General features: G+C 34.7%; 1 protein-coding gene across 1 annotated transcript in view; it reads left to right on the top strand.

The window, feature by feature from the left end:
• ECE2 (endothelin converting enzyme 2) overlaps positions 1 to 13,466 on the top strand; it is a 282,303-nt gene that overhangs the window by 70,738 nt on the left and 198,099 nt on the right. The window contains exons 6-7 of the mRNA XM_053710343.1: positions 1,049 to 1,195; positions 5,832 to 5,897. Coding sequence (XP_053566318.1) covers positions 1,049 to 1,195; positions 5,832 to 5,897 — 213 coding nt within the window. The remainder of the gene's footprint in view (positions 1 to 1,048; positions 1,196 to 5,831; positions 5,898 to 13,466) is intronic.

Genomic DNA, 13,466 nt, shown 5'->3' with positions numbered 1-13,466 from the left:
TCTAGTTCCTGCGGTCTCTAGCAAGACTTGTGGACTATCTGTGGTCAGTGTCCTTGGGCCTCTTCCTTTTTTTCAAAATTGTTCTCGGCTTCGGTCGAAGCGGGATTTTGTTGGGTAGGGGTTTTCAGGCCTGGTACCCTCAGAATGGGCCGCCTCTTGTACCCTACCATTTTTGCATTCAGTGTCCTCTATAGCTTGGGAATTGTTTTCCCAAAAGTAATGAATGCAGCTGTGGACTCTTTCCATTTATGAAGAAAAACTTAAATTATGCTTACCTGATAATTTTCTTTTCTTCAGATGGAAAGAGTCCACAGCTCCCCGCCCGTATTTTTCTGTGGGACGTCTGTTATTTTTGTTCTTCTGGCACCTTTTCACCCTGATATTTCTTTTACTGTTCCTTGTTTCCTCGGCAGAATGACTGGGGATGAGGGAAGTGGGGGAGGTATTTAAGCCTTTTAGCTGGGGTGTCTTTGCCTCCTCCTGGTGACCAGGTTCTGAATTCAAGTTTTTAAACAACTTTCCAATTGACTACTTTTATCTAATTTGCTTTGTTCTCTTGATATCCTTTGTTAAAAAGCATACCTATGCAAGAGTGGGCCAGTGGTGGAAGAAGCCTAACTGTCCTACTATGTAGGAGAAACACTTCACCTCCTGAATGAGCATCACAAATTGGAGAATACAGACACCTCACTCCTTTCAGAGTCCCAGATGAGACAACTCATACATAACCAAATATCAGATATTTTACCCAGCTATTGCACTCATTGAGATACCCAGATACCTTGCTCCTGAGAGAAGCAAACACGTTAACTTCTAAAAGAAAACCAGATTCCCATACTCAACAGACAGCCAGGTTTTCTATTACTCTGACATACCTAACCTAATGCCATAGTCTTGAAGAAAGATTTCAGAGCAGCAAAGTAAAAACATTTGCAAACAATTTGTAAATTTTACTCCTAGGAAGGACACAGACATTCCAGACATAATTTGTTATTTGTCCCTGCAACACTTATCCTTTTCTTACTATATAACCTATGTTTCATTTAAGGTTGGAGGATGGAATATATCTGGCAACTGGAGAGGTGATAATTTTATGGCAGTGATGAAGATTGTCTCAGGGACATACCGAGCAACTCCGTTTTTCAGTGTGTTTGTGAGTGCTGACTCTAAAAGCTCCAACAGCAATATCATACAGGTACAATGATTATGATTGGTTGTTGTTGAGGGGGATAACTGTGTAATGCTTTATGGTTTAGAAAGGGAGGCCATGCTAAATAAGGGGACAATTAATAAACAAAGATGCACATGTCTTAAAGCAAAGGTAGGGAAAGCTGGCATCACTGGTAAAAAAAAATATTGTAAAGGGGTAGAGAAAATAATTGGCATAGAATTTAAAGGAGAAGAAAACTTAAAGGGACAGTAAAGATAAAATTACATTTTATTGATTAACATATAGCATGCTCATTTACAAAACTTTACCATTTACCTCTGTTATTACATTTACTTTGTTATCTTAATATCCTTTGTTGCAGAACAAACTTGCGTAGGCTCATATAAGCTCAGCAGCATGCATGTGTTTTCTATGACAGCACAGTAGTGGTAATAACAAAGCATAACATTGCTGCAATCATTGCTGCAAACACTGTTGTCAGTGCACGCTACTGGGACCAACTAGTTTACTCTTCAACAAAGCAATACAATGCAAGCAAAACCATAGCAGGAAAATTAACCAAATTTAATAATATGTGTAATTTGGAAAGTTTCTTTAAATTGCATATCTAAGTCATGAAAGTTTAAAGGGACAGCCTAGTCCAAATTAAACTTTCATGATTCAGATAGGGCATGTAATTTTAATCAACTTTCCATTAACCAAATGTAATAATATGTGTAATTTGGAAAGTTTCTTTAAATTGCATATCTAAGTCATGAAAGTTTAAAGGGACAGCCTAGTCCAAATTAAACTTTCATGATTCAGATAGGACATGTAATTCTAATCAACTTTCCAATTTACTTTTATCATCAAATTTGCTTTGTTCTCTTGGTTTTCTTAGTTAAAAGCTAAACATAAGTAGGCTCATATTATAATTTCTAAGCCCTTGAATACTGTATCTAGTCTGAATGCATTTTACAGTTTTCACAGCTAGAGGGTGTTAGTTCATGTGTGCTTTATGGATAACATTGTGCTCTCGACCGTGGAGTTACTTATGAGAGGGCACTGATTGGCTAAAATGCAAGTCTGTCAAAAAACTGAAATAATGGGGCAGTTTGCAGAGGCTTAGCTACAAGGTAATCACAGAGGTAAAAATGATATTAATATAACAGTGCTGGTTGTGCAAAACTGGGGAATGAGTAATAAGGGGATTATCTATCTTTTTAAACACTAAAAAATTCTGGAGTTGACTGTCCCTTTAATTTTACCTTTTCTCTCTTGATAGTTCCATTGTTCTAAACACAAAATCCAATTCTACCATATATATATATTAGAGCTGCAACAACTAATCGTCATAATCGATAATAATCGATTATGAAAATAGTTGTCAACGAATCTCATAATCAATTAATCGATTAGTTGGTTTGCAATTAGTTGGTCTGTGCACAACACCAGCTGCTTCACTCCAATGAACTCCTGCATATGGTATTGTGTTTTATGGTTATGTCCTTAGCCTAAAGGACGTCTACAGAGGTCTACTTTTCACTTTTTCAGGACAGTATACGTTTACAACTACCCCTGGCTTATGTGCAACCTAGATATAATAGTCATCATTTGGATTGTTTATATTAAATCTGGTGATTTGGACCTATGCTTTTCATGATATAGTGCCAAGCTTATTGTTTACACCTTGCCCCTAGATTGATGGGAGTTATTTAAATTGATGTGCACTATTATCTGTTTGCACAATTATTAGCGTATTGCTTGCTATTGCTGATTATATGTACTGTATAAATAAATGTGTAAGGCTTTGTCCTGTTATTGATATACAGTCCTTAGCGCTTTTGATTTTGTATTTTATTGTTTTTTTTTATATTTTTAATAAATTGTGATATGTACCAGATTCCACCTTTGTAAGTCTATATTCGTTATTTTTAGAGCGGACTAGATATTTCCCAGAACCTTATAGCTGGTTATTTACCATTGCATATAGATATTCAAGATATTTTTATGTTAGAATGAAGTCAAGGGTTACTTTAAGAGGCCCCTTGCCAAGGTAGAAAACACTTAGCATTGGTGAAGAGCTAATAAAGATAAATATCCCACTTTGGTGAAATTTGCAAAACCCTACTTATACACCTCAACAGCCTTTTCTCTGCTGCAGGAAATATAGCTGCAGAGAACCAGACTTAGCCAGAAGCATTTGGACATGTTGAGATTTTTGCATTTCAATGCAAAGTTTCTGAAAGAGTGAATAACAGAATGTTATTAACAGGGATAGTCTCTTTCTAGTTCTACCTCTTTTCAAACAGTTTGTGGGTTTGTTTTGTTTAATTATAAAACTGTGCTCTGCTGCTTAAAAATTGAAGAAACAGTTGTGTTAATGTAAAGTTTTAGTCTGAAGTTTATATTTGTAACACTCATTATGTGGATTTTATTTAAAACATAGAAAACTATTATTGATTCTCTTTTTATCCGATTAGTCGATTAATCGAAAAAATAATCGGCCGATTAATCGATTATGAAAATAATCGTTAGTTGCAGCCCTAATATATATATATATATATATATATATATATATATATATATATATATATATATATATATATATATATATATATATATATATACAGATGGCCCTCGGTTTACGCTGGTTCAATTTGCGCCGTTTCAGAATAACAACCTTTTTTTCAATCATGACTGCTATTGAAAAGCTTTGGATAGCAATGCACTAATTAAAAAAGCCAGTAGGTGGAGCTGTCCGCTTGTTTTGCAGCAAAGTTATTCAACTTAACAGGTCTGAAATTGATCTGTGTACACAGAACAGACATTAGCTATCGAGCAGCCACTTCCCTGTTATTTTCCTGTCCAGCAGCTTGAGGTGAGGGTGCCTAACTGCCTATTAATCACTGCAGATTGAAATGCATAGAATAGGTGCAGACCCAATATTATCTAACATGCTAACAATGCAGAGAACTGATTGCAGAAAAATGCAAGTAAAAAAAAGTTTTTGTTCATTAAACTTAGTTTGATGATACAATCTATATTATTAGATTTATAATGCTGTTTAGCATTTAAAGTCTTCATTTCAAAGCTTTAAAAAGAATGTATTAGGTGTTACTTATGACAATTTTGAGAGGGGCCTGGAACCTAACTCCCTCACTTTCCATTGACTTACATTATAAACTGGGTTTCAATTTACAACTGTTTCGATTTACAACCATTCCTCCTGGAACCTAACCCCGGCGTAAACTGAGGGCTACCTGTAGTATTATTATTATTATTATTTGCTTTTTGTCTGAAAGCAGAGCCAGGCTCTATCTCATCTAATGTATGGAAGACATATATAGTTAACAACCCCAGAAAGACATACATTGGATTTAGCCAGAGAGGGCAGAAAAAAGTCAGATGCAAAGAAGTGATACATTGTGATTTCGTTTCATATTAGAAGACATGTAGTGTAGGATTGTGAATTGGGTGGTCATATAAAAAGCAGTGTAGGGTCATGCTGTAGTCATTTTGCAGAGTTTGACTAAATAGTAGCTAATTAATTATGGTAAACTTGATATAATTTATATAACAAGCTTTACTCCATTTTCTATTCTCTCTTTGATATGTTCTTTATTCCTGCTTTAGTCATTTTACATATTTTTGTTTTACTTATACTAGGTAATGTATCTTTATGTTCTGAGAGCGTATATATAATTCAGATAATCAAATAAGCTTTGCTCCATTTTCTATTATCTCGCTTTATTATGCTCTTCATTATCATTGCACTATAGAATATCTCATTTTATTTTGTTTGTTTTTGCCTTGAGGATATCCACTTTTCTTTCCTAATCAGTAGCAAGGGATGCAAATCCTGCGATACATGAAGCCGATTTATATTCAAATTGTCTAGAACATCTTAGTTGCATTCCTAAATCGCTAAGTTTGTCTATATAACCCTACCTGTAATATTGTATCAATATACAGTATATAGTTCATATTGCTAACTAAATGGCCAATTAGTACATTTGCAAGTAGGTTGGAGAGATTGGACAATTATGTTAGTCTTGTCTTTCATATTTTAGTCAGATGTTACCTACATGGATGAGTAATCTATGTATGAAGAGTAAATTCAAAAACCATGTGTGGACATAAGCACATTGGTTGGTATCCAGTGTAAAACTAATGTTTTCAGAAGTTTGAGAAAGCAGATAGGAAGCATGGAAGGGGCAGATTAATGATACCTGATCTTAGGTTGAGCATTCTGCTCTATATGAACTGCAGAAACATAATTACTAGCAGGAATTTTAGTTAGAAAATAAGAGTAATCTAATTTAGTATTCTTGGGTTGCTGAGGTAACTCATTTACTGGAACACCTGCTCATTTGAATGAAAAACAAGGAACAAAATTACAAAAATACAGGTTGACAAATATTAATATAGTAAGTTTGATATACAGTATTTACAGGAAATGTATTTGCAACTCATACAACAGCTTATAGAGGAGTTGTTTTGATAATATAAAGTTTGGCTTATACACTACCAACCCTACAAAATGTAGAAAATCTGGAAAATGGTGGAACAGATGTCTGTAATCTGCACTTGTGTTCTAGGTGTGGTTATTATGTATATAGGCTTGGAAGTTTAATGGAAATGAGATATTTATGCGCTTCTTTCCCCTTCCTTTGCTTAGGTGGATCAGTCTGGTCTCTTCCTCCCATCCAGAGATTATTATCTGAATAAAACAGCCAATGGAAAGGTGATGATTTATGCTTATGTAGAGTATATGTGTGTTTTTGTAGTGTATATATGTATGTGTGTCTCATTTATGTTGTGTTACTGTGTACATAATTGAACATTATAAGAAATTAATTTTCTTTTATAAAAAGTCTTATTTTTTTTGCAGATTTATAAGCAAAGCCGAAGGTGCCCTAAAAACGAAAGACAAAATAGTGTTCTTGAAAAAAGTCTAAAACTATATTTTAATTTTAATATATATGCTTTTTTATTAATAAAAATGTTTTAACAGCAAATTAAGGAATATGGTATATGACAATGTGTTGTATTGGGAAGAACTCAAAGGTCTACATATATTTGGGTGGGTTTGTATATATGTGTATGTGTGTGTACATCTGTGTATAGATGTGTGTGCACATATACATACATACATACACATACATATGTACATACACACATACACACACACACACCGTTGAGCCCTTTTTTTCCAACATTTTGCCATATACCATATCCCTTTAAATCACTGTTAAAACACTTTTATTCATTAAAAAAACAATGTATAACATTTAATATGTATATATGTGGCTGAAATGCTTTATTTTTTATTATATTATACATGTGATTTGGAATACTTTTAATCCAGCACTAACACTTTACTTAAGGTCCCCAGAAGCACTAAATATTATAGCATTATTATGTGTTGAGCTCGCTTACCACCTGTAATATGAGTGATGTTAGTGCTGCCTGCGCTATCCATTGAAAGTAAAGGGCGAGCACGAGCTAAAAAATTGTCGACTTCACTAACATTCTCTTGTTAAACTATTTTGCCATTGACTTGTAATGCCAGATAGTGGGCTAGATTACAAATGGAGCACTATGCACTAATATATATATATAAACCCACAATGAGGAGCACCCCATATAGAAGTACAGAGAGTAATAAAAAAAGGATATGTTAAAACTGAAGACTGTGTCGATATACGATTTTTCCCAGGGTAGTATTGTCCCTTTTAAAAGCACGATGCTGAAGAGGAGTTGCAGCCCCTTGGGGTACACAATACTGGAAACCGGATAAAGCTGTATGAAAACAAGGGTAGAAAGGGCGCACACTCCTCTAAGCGTAGTAGGTTAAAAATAAGTAGAAATGTATTAATAAGCCAAAAAATGCAAACTCACACAACTATGAGGTATGATTAAAACACTCACGGCTTAGAAGCAGTGTCCCAGGAATATCTCCACAAGTATATCTGTTCGTCTTGTAATTCAGCTGGGCACATCAAGTAAGTGTACTGTTCCCAAATGTACCATAGATCTTATTCCTTGTAAAGCACTTTCAAAAAACGCTGCTCGAATGTTCAGCCGGCTAGAGATCAGCTGTTTGCTTGTGGCGTGTAGACGGTGGACATGGCCTAACGCGTTTTGTAAGAGAACTCCCTTCTTCGTCAGAGGTTGCCCACTGGATGTCAATACCATCCTTAAAACTGTTAGGGGAGCGTCCCACATGACTGTGCTCCTATAATCTATTCAATACTGGTAAAGCTCTGCTTGATAGGTTAAGGTAAAATCCATAGATTTCAACTTTGAAAGCGTTAAAAACATATTCGTGATTTAATATAAATACAAACACCACTGCAGTTAAAAGCAACTAATGAATTTGATTACGAATGTATGATAATAGTGTACACTGAATTTATTACATTGTATAAATCAATACACACATGACACATTCTATCTAGTGCTTATTAGGTAAAAATTACAAAAACAATATATACACATACAAATTGATCAATATGTATTTACTCTATAGCACAATGTAGTCATGAATAATCAAACATATACACATATGGGAGAAACCCAACAAAATAGCATAGGTATTGGCTAAGCTAACAATTTGTGCAAACTAATGCGATTACATATTTATGCATACATTGCAAGCTAAACAAATGGTTTATATAGAGCCCTATTATGCTATACCAATTACATTTGTTCCCCTTAATAGGTATTGAATTGGTTATACAAAAAAACTATTTTATACTAAATATGTTGAGATGTCTATATCAGAGGAACCACCTAGAAACAAAACGGATGTTTTAATCTCCTATAAGGAAGGCTGCTAGATCTATTTCCCTGTTCATCCCTATCGGTTCTAAAGTACAGAGGGTCCGTATCCAATAGGTCTCTCTACGTCTGAGGGCTATTAATCTATTGCCTCCTCTAATGTCTAATTTCACTGTTTCTATTGCCTTTACCTTTAGACTACTTGGGTCTTTGTTGTGAACTCCTTGAAATGGGCAGAAACTCCATGTGTAAGAACAACTTTCTCAATATTGACTAAATGCTCCCTAAAGTGAGTCTTGAGACTCCGTTTCGTTCTTCAAATATATACTTTGCCACATGAGAATGACAGATGGTAAACCACATGGGTGGTCTTGCAGTTTATAGACCCTTTAATGTTGTACACTTTGTTATCTCTTAAAGAGAAAACATTTGAATTGTCTATCTATATGTGTGCAGCTCAAACACCCTTTTCTGCAGCATTTATGGAAACCCTTAGTTTTCTTCTGTAACCAGTTGTCCTGCTTAGTATCCTCCAGTGTTAATTTTGATGGCTAATTTCGATTTAGTCTTAGTTTTAGTTTTTTGACTAAAATGCCATTTTAGTTTTAGTTGTATTTTAGTCATCTGAATTGTTTTAGTTTTAGTCGATTGAATATCCAGTAGATTTTAGTCGACTAAAATCTAAGGGGTTTAATTAAAGTGTAATGCATTATTTAAGCATTTCTCTATAATTTGCAAACTGATTATATACTCCAGGAGTAAACATAACACCTGTTATTATTTATGGTATTAAGGTTTAAACATGCAATACAGACACAGATTTAGCCGTTGTGATATAGAACATCTTTATTAAACTTAAAAAGAAATAAAACCAAGTTTCATAAACAAACAGAAGTGCAACTTTAAAATACAAAAAAACAAAACTGTAAACTGTATTGGCTGTATTGCACATATTACCCAATGTATAAACTTTAACAGTTCTCTGTTAATAATTAAAACAAGTATCAAGTAGCTCAACACAACAAAAAGTTTCTCCACCTAGTAAAGCATTACTTAAACCCATACTTGTGTGTTATGCTTATTTCTATAGGAAGAATCAATTGATTGTTCACAGATTTGAAACATTTTCGGCAATGATAAACTTTCAAACTCATTATATACTCCTGGAGTAAATGTTTATTAAACTGTTTTTTATTTATGGTATTAAGGTTTGAACATGCAATACAGATTCAACAGATTTAACTGTTGTGGTATATAACATGTCTTTATTTATCTTAAAATTTAATAAAATTAAGTTTTGTAAATTTTACAAAAGAGCAGTAATTAGATATGGATTAATTATAACACCTTGCATAAAATGTTTTTGTCTGCAAATTTTGTTTTAGTTTTAGTCATAGTCTTTTGACTAAAATGCCATTTTTAGTTTTAGTCGTATTTTAGTCATCAGAATTTCTTTAGTTTTATTGTCATTTTAGTCTAGTTTTAGTCAACGAAATTAACACTGGTATCCTCCCTAAGTTTACTGGGGGGTTCTGATTTTTTTTCTAAAATAACCTGGGGTCTCTCAGCTAATAATGCTTTTAATATTGGGTCTTGTAGTAAAACTGACCAATATTTTTTAAAAATCCTCTCTATTTGGCAAGATGCTCTATTAAATTTTGTAATGAGCAATGGTTGATCTCCTAATGTCACTTCCCTCTTTGTCTTCGTTTTGTTTTTGAGTAGAACTTTCCTATCCAAATTTCTAGCTCTAAAATATGCATTTTGGACTAGGGAAGGTTCATATCTTTTACTAAAAAAACAGGATCTCTGACTCCTTATCAAAAGTATCCACTTCCATGCAGTTCCTTCTAACTCTTTGGAACTGCCCGAATGGGATATTTTGGATCCATTTTTAATGACGTCCACTTTCAGCGTGTAAATATGCATTGGTGTCTGTGTCCTTCCTAAAGAGACCTGTGACAATTGTATTACCTATATGGGTTAAAAGTAAGTAAGATCTAAAAAGGTAACTTGATCCGGGTTATGGCACTCAGTAAATTTGAGATTGAGAAGGTTTCAGTTCACATAGTTTTCCAGTGATTTGGAAAGATTGAAATTAAAGATTAAAAAGAATTCTTGGAAATTTAAGCATAACATAACTAAGAACAGTCTCATGCAATTACCACACTATTAAATAAGAATATTATGGTGAGGGGGGCTGACAAGGGTGGAGCAACCATTATCTTGGATAAAGATTATTACACCAGAGAAATCAAAGGTCAATTACAGGATAAAGAGACCTATCAGACCCTCCCCAATAATCCACTATTTAAAATTCAAAAGGAAATTAAGGTTATACTTGACAAAGCACCTTGATAGAGGTGTAATTGACAAGAAACTTGCACAATATTTGTACATTGAGTGGCCAAAAAAACCACATAATATATACAGTACCAAAAGTGCACAAAGATGCAAATTGACCCCTGGGATGCCCCATAGTTGCTGGTGTGGAATCAGTCTTTAGTAGTATAGTAGTATACTTAGATAAAATCTTACAGTCCTAGGTGATGAAAGCAACCTCTTATATAAAGGATACAAATTATTTAATAGAAAAACTAAAAAAATCTTCCATTGGGTAACACAAAGTATATACTATATACATTAGATGTTAATAGTAGCTCTACACTTTGATTAAGCATGAGAGTGGAATAGGAGCCACTATGTCAACTATGGCAAAAACAGGTATTTGCAAGACAGCGCACATTTTTTGAAGAGCTACTAAGAATAGTTCTATATTGTAACTACTTTTTATTTGAGGACCAGTGGTATTTACAGCTGAAAGGAATGGCTATGGGGTCCAAAATGTGGCCCCATCATACGCCAACATCTACATGAGTTGTTTTGAGGACAAATTTGTCTATGGGAATAGTCTCTTTTTAAAATATGGAGCAGCCTGGTGGCGCTTTATCAATGATGTGTTTGGCGTGCGGTGGGGCAACATTAGATCCCTTATGGCGTTTGTAGAACAACTTAATTGGGTGGTACAGGGATTAAAACTCATTTTAAATTTTAGTGAAGAAAGGATAGCGTTCCTAGATATGGAGGTGTACAAGGACAATGTAACAAGCATTTTAAATATTGATATATACAGAAAGGCCACTGACAGAAATTCTCTGTTGAACTATGGGAGTTTTCATCATGATACACTAAAGAACTCTCTTCCTCTAAGCCAGATGATGAGGGTACAAAGAATAGTGAGTAAGAGTTCTTTGGTGGATCAGAGATTAAATGAAATGGCAAATAGGTTTACTCAGCGGGGTTATACCTATAAGCTTTTTAAGGCTGAAAAAATTAGGTTGTTGAAGAAGTGAATAAAGTGGTACAGAGACCCAAGAAGAAAAATGACAGATTAGTATGTGCCACACAATATAATCCATACAGTCAAGAAGGAGGAGATAAGACTTTTTCAACAATATCCCCTTATGGCATATAGATGGGTTCCAAACCTAAAAGATTTAGTGGTTAAAATTGATATAAGTTATATCACCTCTCAAAACAATGGTACCCACCCGTGTTTAGACTGTGCTAGCTTTAACTCAGTACTAAAGGGTAAAGAATTTGTACATCCCCACACAGGGAGGGGAAAAAATCATCATAAATGGTTTTTACACATGTGAATCATCATATGTTATCTATTTGATAAAGTGCCCATGTTCTAGAATCTATTTAGGTGAGACAGTAAGGAAAATCAAATATAGATCTATATTTGTAATTTAGTAATTTTTAATAAGGTTAAATAGTAGATTTAAATAATTTGAGTAGGGTTAGGTTTTTTTTAATATGTAATTTAGTTAATTTAATTGCTATTTTAATTTAAGTGTAGTATAATAGTTAGGGTAGGTTAATTAATAATTTAAAAATAGTTTCTTTTAATTCTACAGGTAAGTTTAAATTTATTTTAAGATAGGGATGTTGTAATTTTAATTTAAAGTTATCGGCTTGTTAAGTTTAGGGGTTAATAGCTTAATTTAGTTTATGGCTATGTGGGGGGCTGGCGGTTTAGGGGTTAATAGGTTTAGTTGGTGGTAGTGATGTGGGAGGCCAGAGGTTTAGGGGTTAATACCTTTATTTAGTGGCGGCGGGGGCCGGGAGAGGAATAGGGGTTAATAACATTATGTAGGTGGCAGCGATGTCGGGGCGGCAGATTAGGGGTGTTTATACTTGGGGCTTATGTTAGGGTGTTAGGTGTAAACGTTACTTGTTTTCTACCATATACATCACTGGGATATCTGGCAGCATCGAACATAAGCTTTCGGTGCTTTCAAACTCCCATTGATTCCTAAGGCATCCGCAGCCTCCAGGGTGGCGGATTGAAAACCAGGTACGCTGGGCCGGAATAGCCGCGAGTGTACCTGTTAGAAATTTGATAAATGGGAAAAGGTGTCAAATAGGGCCGAATGTGTATTCGGAACATCTGTAATGACGTAAGCATCGATCTGTAGGCTTTGATAACTAGGTTGGATCAAGCTCACAACAATTACGCTGCGGAATTCCAGCGTATTTGCGGTTGACAGCTTGATAAATATCCCCCCAAGAATCTCTTGTCATATGTGAACTGAAACCTTCTCAATCTTAAATTTACTGAGTGCCATAACCCTGATCAAATTACCTTTTTAGGTCTTACTTTGACCCATACAGGTAATGAAATTGTCACGGGTCTCTTTAGAAAGGACACAGACACCAATGCATATTTACACCATAAAAGCGGATATCATGAGAAATGGATCCGAAATATCCCATTCGGGCAGTTCCAAAGAGTTAGGAGGAACTGTACGGAAGTTGATACTTTCGATAAGGAGTCAGAGATCCTAAAAGAGCGTATTCCTAGTAAGATATATGAACCGTCCCTAGTCCAAAATGCATATTTTAGAGCTAGAAATTTGTATAGGAAAGTTCTACTCCAAAACAAAATGAAGACAAGGAGGGAAGTGACATTAGGAGATCAACCATTGTTCATTACAAAATTTAATAGAGAATCTCGCCAAACAGAGAGGGTTTTTAAAAAACATTAGTCAGTTTTACTACAAGACCCAGTATTAAAAGCAGTATTAGTTTAGAAACCCTAGGTAATTTTCAGAAAAAATCAGAACCTGAAGAATATGTTAGCCCCCAATAAATTTAGGGAGGATACTAAGCAGGGCAACTGGTTACAGAAGAAAACTAAGGGTTTCTATAAATGCTGCATAAAAGGGTGTTTGAGCTGCACACATATAGATAGACAATTCAAATGTTGTCTCTTTAAGAGATAACAAAGTGTTCAACATTAAAGGGTCTATAAACTGCAAGAGCACCCATGTGGTTTACCATCTGTCATGCTCATGTGGCAAAGTATATATTGGAAGAACGCAGCAGAGTCTCAAGACTCGCTTTAGAGAGCATTTAGTCAATATTGAGAAAGGGGTTCTTACACATGGAGTTTCTGCCCACTTCACAGAGGTCCACAACAAAGTCTCAAGTAGTCTAAAGGTAAAGGCAATAGAAACAGTGA

This window comes from Bombina bombina, chromosome 4 (genome assembly GCF_027579735.1).
Source record: "Bombina bombina isolate aBomBom1 chromosome 4, aBomBom1.pri, whole genome shotgun sequence".
NCBI lineage: Eukaryota > Metazoa > Chordata > Amphibia > Anura > Bombinatoridae > Bombina > Bombina bombina.
The sequence above is the reverse complement of the archived record's forward strand: the minus strand, read 5'-3'. Positions and strand labels throughout refer to the sequence as shown.